The sequence below is a fragment of the Suricata suricatta genome, chromosome 7, assembly GCF_006229205.1.
Source record: "Suricata suricatta isolate VVHF042 chromosome 7, meerkat_22Aug2017_6uvM2_HiC, whole genome shotgun sequence".
NCBI lineage: Eukaryota > Metazoa > Chordata > Mammalia > Carnivora > Herpestidae > Suricata > Suricata suricatta.
This window is the reverse complement of record NC_043706.1, coordinates 34700086-34717996: the sequence shown is the minus strand read 5'-3', so window position 1 is coordinate 34717996 and position 17911 is coordinate 34700086. Positions and strand designations below refer to the sequence as shown.

Below are 17911 nucleotides of genomic sequence, written 5' to 3'. Positions count from 1 at the left end.
GTTCAGAGCCCAGAGCCTGCTTTGGATTCTGTGTCTCCCTCCTTTCTCTGTTTTCTCCCCACCTGCACTCTGTCTCTCTCTCAAAAATAAAAATTACCAAAAAAAAAAAAACCCAAACAATTTTTTTGCCTATGCTTTTGTTAATCGTTAAGCCTCTTCCCAAATAGCATGTAAGCTCTATGGGAACAGAGATCTGTCCGTTTTACTTCCCAGTACATCCTATGCCTTCAGCAGCGCCCAGAGCATGGCAGGTGTGCAGCAAATGCTTGTCAGTGAAAGAATGAGACACTGCTTAGGCCTGCCTAGCTGCTCTACGGCCTTTCTGGCACTAAGACCCTTAAAAAAATATATATATATTTTAAATACACATTTCAATATAATATATTATACATAATTTTACTTATAGATATTTTTATTTTATTTCTATATATATTTTCAAGCTTATTTATTTATTTTTAGAGAGAGAGAGAATCCCAAGCAGGCGTGATGCCGCCTGTGCAGAGCCCAACTCTGGGCTTGATCCCACGAACGGTGAGATCATGACCTGAGCTGTGTTCAAGAGTCAGATGCTTAACTAACCGAGCCACCCAGGTGGCCTAAGACCCTTCTCGTACTGAAGAACTTGGGCTCACTGATGGCCCGTCTGCCGACCAGAGGGGCAGCCTCTCCTCAGCGCTGTCTCCCTTGCTCCTCTCCACCAGGTACCTGCGGTGGCGCCTTCTATCTGAGCAGCCCCACTGACGGGACAGCTCCCATTCTGAGCCATAACTGAGCCTCTGGCCACTCACCTGAAAGTCCTCCTCTTCCAAGATCTCTTTTCTCCACTTGATCAAGAAGGCTGCACACACATAAAGATGAAAGTGGGAGAACCCTTCCGGTTCAGACTGGGAAGGGAAAGAACAGTTAGGTCTCCACCCTGACAAGGAGCTGCTCTCGGCCTCTCGGCTCCGGTCCTCCTGCAAGGGGGGAGCACAGCAGGCGCCCCTTCCATGGCTGTGCACCCGGAGGCCCGGAAAGACTCTGCAGACGCCCTGCCCATGAGGCTACGGCAGACGTGAAACAGAAAGGAGGTGGGGGTTCTGAGCAGCTACACTGCACCGCGACAGGGAGCTGGGGCCTTGGACAGCCGGGCACGGACGGGCCGGGGTCCCCCATACCTGGTACGTGTCCCACAGGCGGATGGTGCAGCGAAGGGGAAGCTCCCGCATGAGCAGGTTGTTCATCCAACGAAAGGCAAACTGTAGGTATTCGACCTCGTACCTCCTGAAGTGATTATGTACCTGCTCTGAAACAGAATGTGTCATTGGCCCCAAGACCACAACCTAGGGGACTGGAAAGGGTCACACGAGCCAAGAAGGCAGTTTCCATCTCTTTCCGCCCTCCCTGGGGAATCCAGGCACGGAAGGGCCAAACTGGCATCTGACTGTCCTTTACGCTCGAGTCTACCATCTCACAGCCACACCGCACGGCTAAACCCGGTCCCACACATGGTAAAACCATTTAAACATCCACGGTGATGCTCCAGGCACCTTTCTTCCTTCACAGGGATTCTCTGGCCAGAAAGCGGCAGATGTGAGGTTCACTTGGCTGCTTGACCCCATTATTCTTCAGAGTAGGAGCCAGAATGGAAAAGAACCATGGGGGTCACCTTGACCATCCTCCTGCCGGTGAGGACTTCCTCCTCAGCATCCCTGACAGATGGCAGCCGGCAGGGACTTAAACACTGCCAGAGAAACAGGTCAACTGCCTCCAACAAGGGCAGCCTCTCCCACTGATGTATTAAGTGACGCACCAGAAAGTGCGTCGCTGTTTTCAATAGAAACTAGCTCCCTTCCCGACTCCCACCGGGGGTGTTTGTGTGGTATTCCGGAACCACCCCAAACAAACCTGGTCCCTGTTCTACATGACAGCCCTTTAAATAGTGCTTAACACCATTAAAAAAATATTATTATCCTCCTCAGTTTCCTAATCTAGAAAATGCAAATAATCACTCATACCTCAGAAGGGAGGAGAAAATGAGAAAACAAAAGTGCTTACGGCAGCACCTGGCATGTGGTGAATACCTAAGATATGCACTTTTTTGAAGGAATAACTAATAACAAGGGTTATTTCTGGGGAGCAGGATTTAAGGAGGAGGGAGCATGTTTACTTTTATTTTGTGTTTCTCCGAATTGTCTTAGTTTTTATAATGTGTATTACTTCTATGAGTCAATGAAATAATACAGATATATACATTTATAAATCCACTAAAGTACTGTGCCTTTATTCTAGAAATAACAAGGGGCAGAAAAAACAAGGGGCAGGCAGATGGTGGCAGAAACCACAGCCCTATGGGCGGAAAGATGATGGATACAAGAGGCTGAAGGTGGGCCCCGCGCTCTCACGGCTGGGTCAGGGCCAGAAGACAAAGAGGAGAGAAACAGCCTACGGACAAAGTGTCACAGACCACTGTAAATCAGCAAACAAGACAGGAAGACTGAAATCTTGTCATGAAAGGAAGCTGGAGTGAGTGGCATAAATCAGAGAAGGTTTTCAAGAAGAGAGAAGTCGGGGAGTGAGAAATATAAGCAGTTTTCGTATGGGGCAGGGGGAAAGGCGATGCTTTGGCGAGCCACAAAATCCACACAGAAAGCCAGGAAAAGAGGCTTACTAGCTGTGCAGTGTCTGGTAGAATCCTAAAAAAGCTTTACAGTATAAATGGCGCTGCAGAGCCCACTTAACAGAAGACCCTGCTGGGAGGCTTTAGGCTATCTTTATGAAAATCAATTCTGACCTCTCTCTCTGGGCCTCCGTTTCTTCCTCAGTCAAGAGCAGGGCTTCCCAACTTGCCTTTTAGTTCTAACATTCCATGATTCCAAGCCGGAGCCAAGGAATTACTGTACGGCTCCCGCTCCTCAGACCTTCTGTGTCGGGAAGAGTCATGTTTCACTTTTGGTCCCCCGCCCCAGCCCAAACTGGTCACAGAGAGCTCCGGAAAGGCCTGTTGGATACCGGCCAGACTCAGGACCCTGCATCAAGCCCAGGAATCCTGAGTGACATCACCACCTGAAGGACAAGGTCAGAGTACAGCTTGATGCTAGAAGCCGTGGAGAGCCACAGGAGACTTCAGAGCAGGAGAGGGATGGAACCAGGAAGGTGATCTGGGGAGATGCAGTTGTGTGACAGAAGCCTTGGCAGAGAAAAGAGTACAGAGGAGGCAAGTCCTTCTAGGAGAAAGCTGCAGAAATCCAGGCATGGCTGGATCATGGCTAGGGAAATGGAGAAGGGTGAAGCTTTAGAGAACACAAAAGGAGGAGGGGTTGGAAAATAGGAAAACAAAAAAAGAAAGGGTGAATGTGGAGAGAGATGCTAGAGAGAATGGACAGAACTTGGTGATGGAAAACAAAAGAGAAAACAGAACCTGAGGGACTGCAGACTTCTCCGTCCCCTACCTGCTGACACTCGGAAGGACGTGGGTGCGGCGACAGCACAGGGGGAATCGGAGGGCAAGGCGAGGAAGGGGGCAGAGGAGCGGCTTGTGTGAGGACCGTACCGCGCTACTGCCAGAGAACGCCCTGTCCAACCTACCGTCAATCCGGCTGACGAGCTCTTCCAGTGCCTGGACCTTCTTCTGGATCCCTGGCTGTGCAAAGGTGTAGTTATCCTGCAAACGACACAGAGCTGGGAAGAACAGGGACTCCAGAGCCGTGCTACCGCTCTCAAGTCCACCGAGACACATTTAAAAGCACAGGCTTGTTTTCTGCAGCGGGTGCTGGGGGTCTACAGAGCAGCGGGGGGTGGGGCGCAAACATCACAGGGCTTGGGTATGTGGCAGGAAGGAGCGGGGCACTCTGACAACAGAGCAGGGCAACACGGAAACTTCCTCATACTCCAGAGGATGCTAAGTCACTGCCTTCGGAAAGCTGGAAAGCTAACAAGAGAGGTAAGGATGGGTGGGCCAGAGCGAGGAAGAGCCGTGCTGGGCGGGGGACCTGGCGGACGCAGAGGGGCAGGAAGGAGCTCAGAGGCCTGCAGGGAGCCCCTGGGCCCGGGCGGCCCGCGTGGGCTGAGCAAGCTCACCTGGATCCCATCTAGCAGCTTGCTCATGCACCAAAAGCTGTCGGCTTCAATGCTTCGAAGCACGTCCTGAGACAAATTGGTCACGTCAAAGTTCTCCACGTCCTCTTCTGGAAAACAAAAGGTGAAGGAAGTCCACAGGTCTTCTTTAAAACATGGAGAAAGACAGAGACTGGCATCTTCCATGGGGTCCTGCAGGCTGGGGGAGAGCCAGGCTGACGTGATGCCAAGGAGCATGGGCCTGCCCGCCTCCTGCCCTGGTCAGGAGGGCAGCCGTGTCCCAGGAGCTCTAGAGGATCTGGCTACAACACTGAATGGGCCACCACTTCCCACACCAGTTCTACCGGGTCTGACATTTCTTTCTCTTCTGCATTTGTTCATTCGATTGTAGAAAAAGATATCTCGGGCCCCATGTTCAGTGAGCTATATACCCAGACCCCTGGTGACGGTCTGGAAAAATTCTGATTTCAGAAATTCAGTGACCTGTCTAGGATACTCATACTTGCATGGAGTGAGAAAGGTGGGATTGGATGGGCCCTGTGGTTCGTTTTATTTTATTTTTTTATTTTTGGCCCCCACAGTTCATTTTAAGGACAGAATCTCCATATTCTGACAGGCCCACTTCTGAGACCGCTCAGAAATGAAGATGAGGCAGATGGCCCAGACCTGATGGGGCCTCTGGGACTTAATTTCACCAGGCTGGTCGTTCCCAAGCCGGGTTCTGTAAAACCTCAAACCCATAGGGTACTCCACAGGAAGGGGGCTCCCCAGGTTAGTAGGGTTGAGAAGCGGTGCAACCTCATCTTGGAGATTCACAAAGATCATGGCATACACACAGATTTGAGAAATTATAACAAATTCTGCATTAAGTAAATCTCTTTAACCTTATTAATCCACCATTTCCCAGGCTTCTTTAACCACAGGACCCCTTTTATTTATTAAAAACATTTTTTTTCTTTTTGAGAGCAAGAGCGCATGCATGCGTGTACATGGAGGGGCAGAGGGAGAGGGTGACAGAGGCTCCAAAGCAGGCTCTGTGCTGACAGTAAAGAGCCTGAAGTGGGACTCTAACTCCGGGACCATGAGATCATGACCTGAGCCGAGGTTGAACACTTAACCGACTGAGCCACCCAGGTCCCCCGGGACCTCTTTTAAAGAGGACCATCTATTAGCTTCTCATGAAAACCCCACACTAAGTAACAGTTGTGAGAAGTGGTCTATCTGGTCTGAGATCCAGGTGGGGAGAACATCAGGAGTGCTCCAGAAACCTGGAGAAGGAAAAGCCATGAGATGTGCCCCTTCTGCCACAGACGTGGAAGTACTAAGAAGGCTCTGCCTGGGACACCTGGGTGGTTCAGTTGGTTGAGCATCCGGCTTCAGTTCAGGTCACGATCTCACGGTTGGTTTGTGGCTTTGAGCCCCGCATCAGGCTCTGTGCTGACAGCTCAGAGCCTGAAGCCTGTCTTCAGATTGTGTCTCCCTCTCATTCTGACTCTCCCCCACTCATACTCCGTTTCTCTCTGTCTCAATAATAAATAAAACATAAAAAAAAAAAAAAAAAGAAGGCAGCTCTGCCTGTCCAACATGACAGGCCACCTCAACCCCAGCATGCCTGGCAGAGACCACACATGGAAATGTTCAGGCTTGAGTTCTGAGCCAAAGGTGGCTTTTCTTCTTGGACCCCCAGCCTTATCTTGAAAACAGGATGTTCACTGCAGTCCCAGGTGCTCCAAAGACACAGGCATCTGACAACATGTACTCAGAATCCAGCCCTCTCGTTTATGAGAATTATTACTAAGACCTACAACTAACCTCTCTTTGGACAACGTGTAACAATTTTCAGATTTTCATTCAGTATAAAGAGCATTTTTAAAAGGACATCAGGGCTATAAAAACCCTTTGTCAGAAAAGCTATTACCCTGGGGCGCCTGGGTGGCTCAGGTCATAATCTCACAGTACAGGAGTTCGAGCCCCACATCAGGCTCTGTGCTGACAACTTGGAGCCCGGAGCCTGTTTCGGATTCTGTGTGTATGTGTGTGTGTGTGTGTCTCTCTCTGCCTCTCCCCCACTCGTGCTCTCTCTCCCTTTTAAATATAAACATTAAAAAAATTTTTTTAAAGAAAAAAAGAAAAGCTATGACCCTGGAAACAACCAAAAAGCTGGACTCCACAGCTAACACGTGTAAAGCGCTAACAGCAGTGCCTGGCGCACAGTAGGCACACTACAGCTTATTTGAGATGAAGCTTATTAGGAATTTGTAATGACACAGGGAAGTGTGTCACAGTGTTAAGGGAAAAGAGCAAGACAGAAAATTATTTATGGCATACTCTCAGCTACTGTACATACAATATTTATGTGTGCTTCTATAAGCACAGAGGAAAGACAAAATATATCACAAGGTTTACAGTGTTTATTCCCGAGGTAGTAGGGATAAGAGATTTTTATTTTCTTTAAGCTTTACTAGGCTTCTCAAAATTTCTACAATAAGCATAATTTTTATAGTCGGGGGAGAAAGCATACATTATTTTAGAAAAGAAAGGGCCACAGTTGACTACACCTGTTTTGTAAACTAACACGAAGCTTGCAGAAACTAAGACTGATTCAGGTAACATATAAAAGGTCCACTTGAGAAATCACATAAAAAAAAAAACCCAACCTTCTAAGAAATAGCACCTCCCCACACCAACTTAAATTTTTTTTTTTTATCTATTTTTGAGAGAGAGAGAGAGAGTGTGTAAACAGGGAAGGTCAGAGAGAGAGGGAGATACAGAATCTGAAGCAGGCTCCAGGCTCTGAGCTGTCAGCCTGACACAGAACCTGAACACATGAACTGTGAGATCATGACCTGAGCCGAAGCTGGACGATTAACTGACTGAACCACCCAGGTGCCTCTCCCCCCACCAACTTAAACACCTACTATGTGCCATACACATACTATTAAATAATACTGAGCTCTAAGACCCAGTTCAGAATCTTTCTCTTTCTTTGTGCTTTGTGTTACACTTCTGAGACACCGCCCCCCCCACCCCCGGCGTAGCTGGGCGTACTGCTCCCACACGTGCTCCACCACCGTGCACACCTGCCCCTCCCCTCCCCCAGGGACGGATACCCAGGAGCCTCCAACTCTGCTACCACAGACAAGGCTCTGAGAGGCAGTCCCCTCTGACCCTGGACAAGAAGCCTCTGGGCCACAGGCTGAGGCAAGCCTAAGCCACCGTCCAGGCCGCCCGCACCCGGGGCCAGCCCAGCAGTGCCCGAGGAGAGCGCAGCCTCCTGGACGGAGCGCGGCTGCTCACCCTAACTGCCCTAGGCAGGCGCTCCCTATCAGAACGGGGTTGTAGGAAACCGGCAAGACCCACAAGGAAGGCTCGAGACAAAACGACTACATTTCCCAACTGAGGATCAAAACTCCACAATCACTCGAGAAGTCTTCTCCGACTGGGGCGCTCCGCAACTCCAGACCACCGCAGTGGAAATGTAACCAGGAAGGGGAACCCCCCCGCCGCAAGGTAACCACCGGGAGGAAAGAGCCTGGGTCCCGAGAACAACGGGGAGCACAGCGACTGTATCAGCCCTGGCAGCCTGGGGGGTTCTGCCAGACTGAACGGCATGTGGCTAAGAGTACCGGCTCTGGAGCCAGACTCAAATCCTGGCTCTGTGGCTCGCTAGGGTGTGGCTTCGGGCAAACGACTTTCCCCGGGTGCCTCAATCCGTCCTCTGTTAAGGTGGTAACAGCCTGCCAGTGTCCCAGGATGCTGGAGAATTAAGTTAATACATGCAACGTGCCAACAACAGTGCCTGGCACCAAATAAGCATGACGAAAATGTTAGCTGGTATCACTGTCATTAAATGCAGTGCAACTAAACTTCTATCTCTTTGGATCTGTTATTCACAGCCACACCTAACCTACTTCTAATATGCTTAATTTTCAAAGCTTTCCATTTCCACCATTTGGTCTAAACGAGGAAACATCTAACCACGTGAGGTCTAAGTTGGTGAGATGCTGCTCTCAGTAGCTGTAACCAATTCCACGCCTTCAGCTGTCCAGGGAGCAGACGGACCAACAGACAAGATGCTGAGCCCTCTCTGGGGGCCCTGTGTCCCCGTGTGCGGCCCTGACGCCTGGCCTGCGCATTAGCCCTCTGCTTTCACAGCCGGTGGGACACTTCACCCGCCCTTCGTTCTGGTGGGAGGAGCGTTCTCCTAGCGCTCTGCCTGCTGGGGGGATGAGAGTCAGTCAGACTCTGTGAGCCGAGTGCACCAGCAAGAAGCAGCAGAGAAAGGAAGGCCCGCGTGCTCTCCGAAGAGCTTCATTCCGCATAAACAGTCCGTTCAAAAGGATCATTAGCCATTCCACTTGAGAAAACCCAACATATAACTGAAGCTGGAACAGGAACCCATGCCAGCAATACAGTCTCAAACGAGGGCAACGTCTTCCTGGCAGAGCACAGGACGGCCGGACGCCCACTGCAGGCAAAGCATCCAAAAAGAGAAGACCCAAGAGCTCTCTGTAAGAATCAAATCGCCCACTCCGGGCTCGACAAGAACATGTCCATCTATTAGCAGATAAAACGTGTCTGAGCGGCGACTCCAGTCAAGTGTTTGTTTTTCGGAGAACTCCAAGTCCTGGGCCCGACATCGGCTTGTGTGCGCCTCAATCACACCCCGACAGCTCTGGGAGGAGCTGCTTCTGCTTAAACCGATGAGAGAAACTTGTCTCTTCGCCGCTCGAGGCATTTCTCAGGAACCATCTGTGATCTGCTGGGGCAGAAGGAGTCAGCCTGACTGGCGGGCAGGAGAGGACGCTCGGCATCAGAATGCAGACAGCCTTCCTGCTTGGTTTGCCTGATCCCTGCCTCTAGAGTTTTAAAACCAAACGCATATGAATACCTGACGTAACGTTTTCGGAACACAAAAGTAAACCAAAGAAAGGAAAAACTAAAATTTTGGTCACCCATCTAAAGCAGCTCATAAAACAAGAACTTACATATTACATCCAGAAAAACACCGCTTTGAGAGAAGTGTCAAGGAGCCCATCCGATCACTTGTATGTAATTATTTTTAATGGTTCAAAATGCCATATACAGGGGCACCTGGGTGGCTCAGTCAGTTAAGCCTCTGACTTCGGCTCAGGTCAGATCTCACGTTCATGGGTTCAAGCCCCATGTCAGGCTCTGTGCTGACAGCTAGCTCAGAGCCTGGAGCCTGCTGCTAGTTCTGTGTCTCCTTCTCTCTCTGCCCCTCCCCCTCTCATGCTCTGTCTCTCTCTGTATCAAAAATGAAACATTAAAAAAAATTTTTTTAATGCCATATATAAACGTATTACTAGGCACTGTGCATCTGGCATTCTCAGGGAATTACATGATGGCAGTGGCCAAGACGAGGATGTCCCTGCGAAGCCTAGTCCGGAGAGAGGGGGAGAGGCTCCTGGCTAATTCCTGGAAGGTCAAATGACCCGAGAGAGCAAGGAGGGTAAAGAGAATTGGTCTCCTGCAAGGAGAAGGTCAAAGACTTCTGAGGCTCTGACGAGCAGAGACCCGCAGAGAGTCGGCTCTGGCTCATGAGGACCACGCTGCAGACAGTGAGAGCTGAGGCGTGCTGTCTCGGAGATGCAGAGAAGCAGCTGACCAGTGAGCCCTTCCTGATGCTGCACCAGTCAGTGTAGCTAAAAGGTAACGACTGACTCAAAATGATACCTGATCTCTGGCTGTACACTTCTTAGTGTGGAGTAGCCTGAGCCAATGTGCGGCATGATACCGTGGTTAAAATTAATTTTAAAAACCAACATACCATCACATTTTTCTCTATTTTCCTGTATTACTTTTATTTGGCAAACATTATGGACTACTACCAAGAGGTGAACTCAGCCTCTTGGTACTGGCTGTAAGAGCCCAGATTACATAAACCTAGACTATACGCATATTCAGGTTATTGGGCAAAAGAAGGGCCAGGTCCAGCACACACTTAAACTTCTAGAACCTGTCCAAAGACCACTCACAGAGATAGGCAGCATTTCACCAAGACTCTGTGGATGTGCGCATGCTTGGGAGTCTAGGGCCCCCAAATGGCAGCTGCTCAGAGACACTAAATATGTCAGTCATCACAATGTCCCCTGTTACAATTTCTCACTTGCTCGTGGGTCAGATGCCAGAGAGAGAGAAAGAGAGCAAGCATCATGGCCACTTATCTCACTGCCAGCCAGAGAGTAGGCTAGGTCCTAAGGCTCCAAAGTGGATGAGCCAAAACTTGCCCTTGGAGAACTTCCCTCCTATATGATAGGAGCCCAGCACTGGACATCCCACCAAATGCACACACTGCTCTCAAGTGTCAGCTGAAAGCGGTTCAGCTCAAGGCTCTGGCGGGGCTACAGCCACAGAGATGTGTGTTGTCAGGAAAAGCCTCAAATATTCCTCAACTGCTTATCACGCGTAGGACTGCTTCATCTATGAAGACAGGGCTGGGAGGCATCTGGAGGAAAGCATCTAAAAACGGTGGGCACCTGGGTGGCTCAGATGGCTGAGCATATGACTCTTAAAAAAATTTTTTTTAATGTTTATTTATTTTTGAGAGAGAGAAAGACAGAGTGCAAGCAGAGGAGGGGCAGAGAGAGGAGACACAGAATCTGAAGCAGGCTCCAGGCCCTGAGCTGTCAGCACAGAGCCCGATGCGGGGCTCAAACTCACGAGCTGTGAGATCATGACCTGAGCCGAAGTTGGACACTTAACTGACTGAGCCACCCAGGCGCCCCTAGGCCTAGGGCTCTTGATTTCGGCCCAGGTCATCGTGTCACAGTTTGTGAGATCGAGCCCCGAGTCAGGCTCTGTGCTGCTTAAGATTCTCTCTCCTGCCCTCTCTCTCCTTCTCAACCCATGTATATACATCTGTGTAAAAGATACCTCAGTCCTTGGGCGCTTAGATGGCTCAGTCGGTTAATCATCTGACTTCAGCTCAGGTCATAAACTCACAGTTAGTGGGTTTGGGCTCTGCGTTGAGCTCTGTGCTAACAGCTCAGAGCCTGATGCGGGGCTTGAACCCATGAACCATGAGATCATGACCTGAGCAGACATCGGATGCTCAACTGACTGAGCCACCCAGGCACCCCGCCATGGATTATTTTTTAACATTTTTTAAATGTGGAATGATACAATGTGTACTTTTTTGGTATCTGACTTCTTTTGTTCAACACAGCGGTTTGGGGATAGTTTTGTCCATGTTGTTGTGTTTATTGATAGTTCATTCTTTTTATTGCTGAGTACTAATCCACTGAATTTTCCTGTTAGCAGGTATTCAGGTTGTTTCCAATTTTAGTCTATATGAATAAAGTTGCTAGGAATATTTTGTACAGCCTTCTGGAAACTCTAAGCTTTCATTTTCCCTGAATACCTAGAAGTAAAAGACTATGCTTCTTGTCTACCTTATTTATTTATGTTTATATCCCTAGTGCCTAGAGCAGTGCCAGGCACAGTACAGATGCTCAATAAATACTTGCTGAGTGAGTAGCAGTACTCCTACCTCCATCCCTTAGAAAAGATAAAACTTTTGGCTAATTCAGCACAGTATCAAAATATTGTAATCCACTGCCCCCTGGTGGCCAAGCCCAGCAATGCCATATTAATTCCTGACTACCATAAAAATAGTGAACTAACTCTTCATTCTCTCATTTACCTAGACATGTACGGATGCCTATTTCAGACGTCAAAATGAAAGCACGCCGAATCTAAGATATTTAACATAGTCTCTGGTCTTAAAGAATCATATAATCTGGTGGCAGAGGGCAGGAGGGCGACACCAACAGCAGTCGGTGTGGTGAGTGGTTCAGAAGAAATGTACAGGTTATGAAACCATTATGGTTGTGGTGGCAGGGGCAAGGGGAGGGTGAGGGCAGGCTTTGCAAAAGGATCAGCCCAGGGGAGAAGAAGGACATGGTGCAGGACAGGCTTTAGATTAAAAAATGTCAATTTGGGACAGCTGAGTTTAAGGGATGAGGAGGGAGCAGATCCCACAGGGCCTTGCACAAGCTAGGCAACCCAGACCCTTGAATCTGTACCTGACAGGATGTTACTGGACGGCATTAAGCAGAGGAGCCACACGGGCAAGTCTGTATTTGAATGGTGTGTGAGATGGACTTAAAAGGGAATAAAAGTAGAGAAGGGGAATCACGCGTGGCCATTTCAGCAACCCAGGTCCAACCCAGGGTAGTCACAGAAGAACGGAGAACAAAGCACATCCAAGAAACGTTCAGGACATAAAATCATCAGAGGCTTATAAATGATTAGGTGTAGGTGAGACTCATGCACAATTCTTAGCATTTCTGACTGAAGTCAGGAAACCCTGCCAACTGAGAGAAGAGAGTGGCTGAATATGGGGAGAAAAGGAGCCAGTGAAATATGGAGCGTGAGGAGCCTAGGGGTGGCAAAAGTTTCAGGCTGTCCCCAAATAACTGCTTCAGTTTACTATTTGGTGAAGGGACCCTAAAGGGTACCGGCCACCTGGGATACAGACTGTTTTCTGGCCAGGTATGGCCACAGGATTAAGTGTAGACAAAAGAGATTCAAACCCAAGCACCATATACAGATTGGGGAAGTGCCCTTAAGTGGAAAGAGGATGCCTTTCTCTCCTTCCTCCTCCTCTGTACTGGGTGGAATACGGTCGTGATGGCTGGAGCACAAACAGCTATCTTGGGTCGCAAGAAGGAAACCACATGCTGAAAATGGAAGAAGAGAGAGGAGCCTGGGTCCCTGATATCTTAAGGCAGCATATAAGCCCTGGACCAATTACCTCTCATCTGTTTATATAAGAGAAATTAAAGAAGCTTTCCTTTTTTTTTTTTTTAATTTATTTTTGAGAGACAGACAAAGGCAGTGTGAGCAGGAGAGGGTCAGAGAGAGAGAAAGACAGAGAATCTGAAGCAGGCTCCAGGCTCTGAGCTGTCAGCACAGAGCCTGACACAGGGCTCGAACCCACAAACTGTGAAATCATGACCTGAGCTGAAGCCAGACGCTTAACTGACTGAGCCACCCAGGTGCCCCAATAAGCTTTCCCATCTTGCTTAAGATCCTATCACTTGGGGTTCCCAGTCACATGTAGCCAAGCTAGCCCCAGCTGGTCACCTACGACATAGTCAAGTGGAAGTGTCACGCAGGGACTCTGGTAAGTCAGAGGTCTGGGAAAGACATCCCTTCTGGAGTTCCATCACCATGACGCTTCTAAAAACATCACACTTCGAGTAGAACTTGACATGAACATTCTCTTCTGAGGAATGCTGCTTCATGCCGACGAGAAGAGGGAGAGCCATCCGATACTGAGGGTTTCATTTTGTGATGACGGAAGCCACCAGACACCACTCCACCTTTGAGAACAAGACACGTCAGGGGCTCAGCCCTTCTACAGGACTTCTCCACAGGCACCACTCCGAAGCTGTTAGTAAGTGGTTTGTTTTGATGATGACCACACTATCAGGTAGGGTGGACCTTCATATGTTTGGGGCTAGATCAGTAATATTGTCTGAGCCCACAAGTGCTTGCGGATGAGAGTTCAGAGGTAGTGTGCAGTCTCAGGGGTCAGAGGCCAGAGGCTGGATCCTTTAGCACCGTCACCCTGGGCCCAGACACAGCTGGCTTATCCAGAGATGACCTACTTCTACACAAGCAGCTGGGTTCCGGAGATAAGCAGCTGCTTGGGGGCCAGGCAAGCTAGAGACGGCGTCTCCATCAACTCGGAGTCACTGGGTCTCTGTTTTCAACTCTTTTACAGCCAATGTGACACACCACGAAGCAAGCTCAGGTGCTAATCTCTGGAAGTGACGGAGGTGGTGCAGTGTAGAGAGGGGAGGAGAAACGAGAGAGACTCTGAAAGAGCAGGCCCTCCACGCTATGGCTCGGTGAGATGGGGCGATGGGCCAAGGCTGCCGAGCGGCACCTGCCCGATGACACGGGCCACAGTCTGGCTCACCCCACAGGTGAAGGGCACCCGAGGCCTCCTGAAGCGGGGGTGTCATAGCAAAAGGCTTTTACAGTCACGGCCTGATTAGGATACAACACCATTAGAGGAGGGGGCGAAAAGAAGCATTATTACCCAGACAAGAGAATCCTTTTTTTTTTTTTTTTTAACTTATAGCTCTATGCCCAACGTGGTGCTTGAACTCACCACCCCGACATGAAGAGTCACTTGCCCTACTGAGCCAGTCAGGCACCCTGAGAATTATTCTAAAAGGCCACAAACAATAGTGTACCTCTGTGTAAGACAGATCTTGAGGCTGGGAAGAAGTCTGAATGCCTTATTTCTTTAAAACATAACATATCCATCAACTGATGAATACACAAATAAAATGTGGTATATTCATACAATGGATATTTGTATTTGACCAAAAAAAAGGAATGAAGTACAGACAGGTGCTGCAACACGGATGAGTCTCGAAAACATGCTAAGTGAAAGAAGCTAGGCACTAAAGACCACATACTTTAAGATTCCATTTACATGAAATGTCCAGAAAAGGGGAACCCATAAAGATAGAAAGTCGATTAGTAACTACTTAGGGGTAAAGGGGACGGGAGGCTTGGGGGTGCTGGCTAAGGGATACAGGGTCTCTTTTTGAGGTGATGAAAATGTTCTCAATTGACTGTGGTGATGGTTACACAACTCTGTATACAAAAAACTAGGGAATTGTACATTTTATTGGGTGAAGTGGATGGTATATGAAACACATCTCAATAAAGCAGCTACAATAAAAAAGTCCACAAAACTCAATTTCTAAATTCAGTGTTAACTCCAATAAAAATTTTAAAAAGTTCCCACTTCTTGAATTTGGCAAGTTGATTCTAAAGGTCATGTAGTGGACAGAAGAAATGAGTAGACATTTCACCAAAGAAGACATCCAAATGGCTAACAAACACATGAAAAAATGCTCTACATCACTCACCACCAGGAAAATGCAAATCAAAACTGCAATGAGATATCACCTCACACCGGTCAGAATGGCTAAGATCAAAAACACAAGAAACAGCAAGTGTGGGCGAGGACATGAAGAAAAAGGAAGCCTCACACACTATTGGTAGGAATGCAAACTGGTGCAGCCACCGTGGAAGACAGTATGGAGGTTCCTCAGAGGGCTAAAAATAGAACTACCCTATGATCCAGCAATTGGACTATTAGGTATTTACCAAAAAAAATACAAAAACGCTAATTCATCATCATGTTTATAGCAGCATTTACAATAGCCAAGATACGGAAGCCCAAGTGTCCATCAACTGATGAATGGATAAAGAAATGGTGCCTATACACAACGGAACATTATTCATTCATAAAAAAAGAATGAGATCTTGCCATTTGCAATAACACAGATGGAGCTAGAGTGTATCATGCTAAGTGAAATAAGGCAGTCAGGGAAAGACAAATACCATATGATTTCACTTATATGTGGAATTTAAGAAACAAAACAAATGAGCAAAGGGAAAAGAAAAAAAGAGAAAGGCAAACCCAGAGACAGACTCTTAACTACAGAGAACAAACTGGGGGTTAGCAGAGAAGTGGTGGGGGGGATGGGTGAAACAGGTGACGGGGACCTAGGGGGCACCTGCCATGAGCAGCACCAGGTGCCGTGTGGAAGGGCTGAATCACTATACTGTACACCTGAAACTCATAACCCTGTGTGTGAACTATGCTGGAATTCAAAATAAAATTTAGAGGGGGCGTCTGGGTTGCTCAGTTGGTTGAGTGTCCCACTCTTGATTTCGGCCTAGCTCATGATCTCACGGTTCATGAGATCGAGCCCCTCACTGGGCTCTGTGCTGACATCGCAGAGCCTGCTTGGGATTCTCTCTCCCTTCCTCTCTCTGCTCTTCTCCTGCTCTCGCACTGTCTCTCAAAATAAATAAATCAACATTTGAAAAAATAACAAAAATTAAAATTAAATTTAGAAAAAGAAGGTAGAAACATAAAAAATAAATTAAAATGAAGTTCACACGCAAGAAGAGCCAAACCAAGTTTTTAAAAAGGATGATGAAAGAGACCGGCCCAGGAGTAAGGACGAAACACACCGTGAAGCTCCAAACCCCGACCATGTGCTGCTGGCACGGAAATGGAAGTAAGTGGAGCAGAGTACAGGAGGGCCCTGTCAATAAAGGAACTGATGGTGTGTCACGCAGAGGGATTTCACACCATGAAGAAAGGATTTAAACAAACCATTCAGTCTTGTAGGAACTTTAATCTCAACCCTCACCACCCAGGAAAACAAATTAATGATGAAATTTGAAAAGCTAAATGTAAAAACAAACCCACAAGGGTATTAGAAGAAACAGGAGAGAGTATTTTCATAGTTTGAGGTGGGGAAGAAAAGACTTCCCAAGCGAGACACCAAACCCCGGCACCACGGAGGAGGGGCAGTCTCCTTGGCGACCTCGGCACGTCCGCCCCGGGTCTGGTTTCCTTGTGCGCGAGCCCCTCTCCTAGAGCGCAGGGCCCGCCTCTGCCATCTTGCCTCACTGTCCCCTGGCGTGCAGCAGCTCAATAGATAAGTACCTGCCAAACGGGCAGACTTGACCACGTAAAAATTAGGATGTTCTACATAAGGAGACACAATCAGCAAAGTTAGAAGACCAGTGATGGTCTGGGAGAAAAACAATATTAGACTGAAACATAAAATTCCCATTTGGGAGTGGGGGGGGTGTCAAACATGGTTGAATATTAGCAATTTCGTGTGGCATGGCCTACAATTTTTAACACATACCAGGTAGAGAGAAATACAGCTAATCTACAAAGAGTTCTTACACAACAACGAGACCAACAATCTAACAGGAAAAAATAGTAAAGGATCTGAACAAGCAGAGCCCCAAACAACAAACGCTAATATGCACCCAGAAGAAAAGATAAACAACCTCACTCACAAACAAGTGGAACAGAAACTGAAACACAAACTATGGCTTCTTTGCCGGACTGGGGAAACAGAAGTAGACAGGGTTATCTGGTTTTGCTAAGGATGTGAAGAAACGTGCACCCCCATGCCCTGGTGGCTGGAGTATAAACTGGTGTAAACTTTTTCGGGCTGTAATTTAGAAGCAGCTATTTGACATGTTCTTAGGAATAGCAATTTCACTTCTGGGACTCTCAGAGAAAGAGAGTATTTCAGAGAAATACAGTTTTTTATTTTTTAAGATTTTTAAGTAATTTCTACACCCAATGTGGGGCTCAAACTCATGACCCTAAGATCAAGAGCTGCACACTCCTCCAACTGAGACAGCCAGGCGTCCCGGGAGAAATACAGTGTTTAACACAAATGCACAAGAACACATATACAAGGATATTCAAAATATGTACAATATTATTTATAATAGCTAAAAGCTGTAGACAACTTAAATGTCCTTCTCTAGAAGAATTGTTAAACAAACAAACTGTAGAAAAGCCTTATTATGGAAACCAATGTCATTGCTGAAAATGATGAGGTCAATCTGTATGTCCAGACTTGGAAAGCTGGCCATGATTTTTTTTTTTAATGAAAACAAGAAAAATATAGAAAACTATGGAGAGTCGAAACACCTAGCTGGCTCAGTGGGTAGAGCGTGCAACTCTTGATCTCAGGGTTGTGAGTCTGAGCCCACTGGGTATAGAGATTACTTAAAAATTAAATCTTTAAAAAAAAATTTTTTTTAAATTTTAAGTAGGCTGCATGCCAAACACGGGGCTTGAACCCAGGACCCTAAGACTAAGAGTCACATGCTCTATCACTGAGCCAGCCAGGTGCTCCCCAAATAAAATCTTTATAAGAAAGGTATGAATAGTTTAAACCCATTTTTTTCTGAACACAATAAAGAAAAATAGTATGTGCAGCACATACAGGGAAAGGCCTGGAAGAATATACAC

The 17911-nt window shown here is 47.7% G+C and overlaps 1 protein-coding gene across 2 annotated transcripts in view; it reads right to left on the bottom strand.

Moving 5' to 3' along the window:
• TBC1D22B (TBC1 domain family member 22B) overlaps positions 1 to 17911 on the bottom strand; it is a 75176-nt gene that overhangs the window by 17492 nt on the left and 39773 nt on the right. For both annotated transcript variants that reach the window (XM_029944246.1, XM_029944247.1), the window contains exons 9-12: positions 4060 to 4166; positions 3568 to 3643; positions 1158 to 1285; positions 789 to 884 (exon numbers count right to left, since the gene is read on the bottom strand). In XM_029944246.1, coding sequence (XP_029800106.1) covers positions 789 to 884; positions 1158 to 1285; positions 3568 to 3643; positions 4060 to 4166 — 407 coding nt within the window. The remainder of the gene's footprint in view (positions 1 to 788; positions 885 to 1157; positions 1286 to 3567; positions 3644 to 4059; positions 4167 to 17911) is intronic.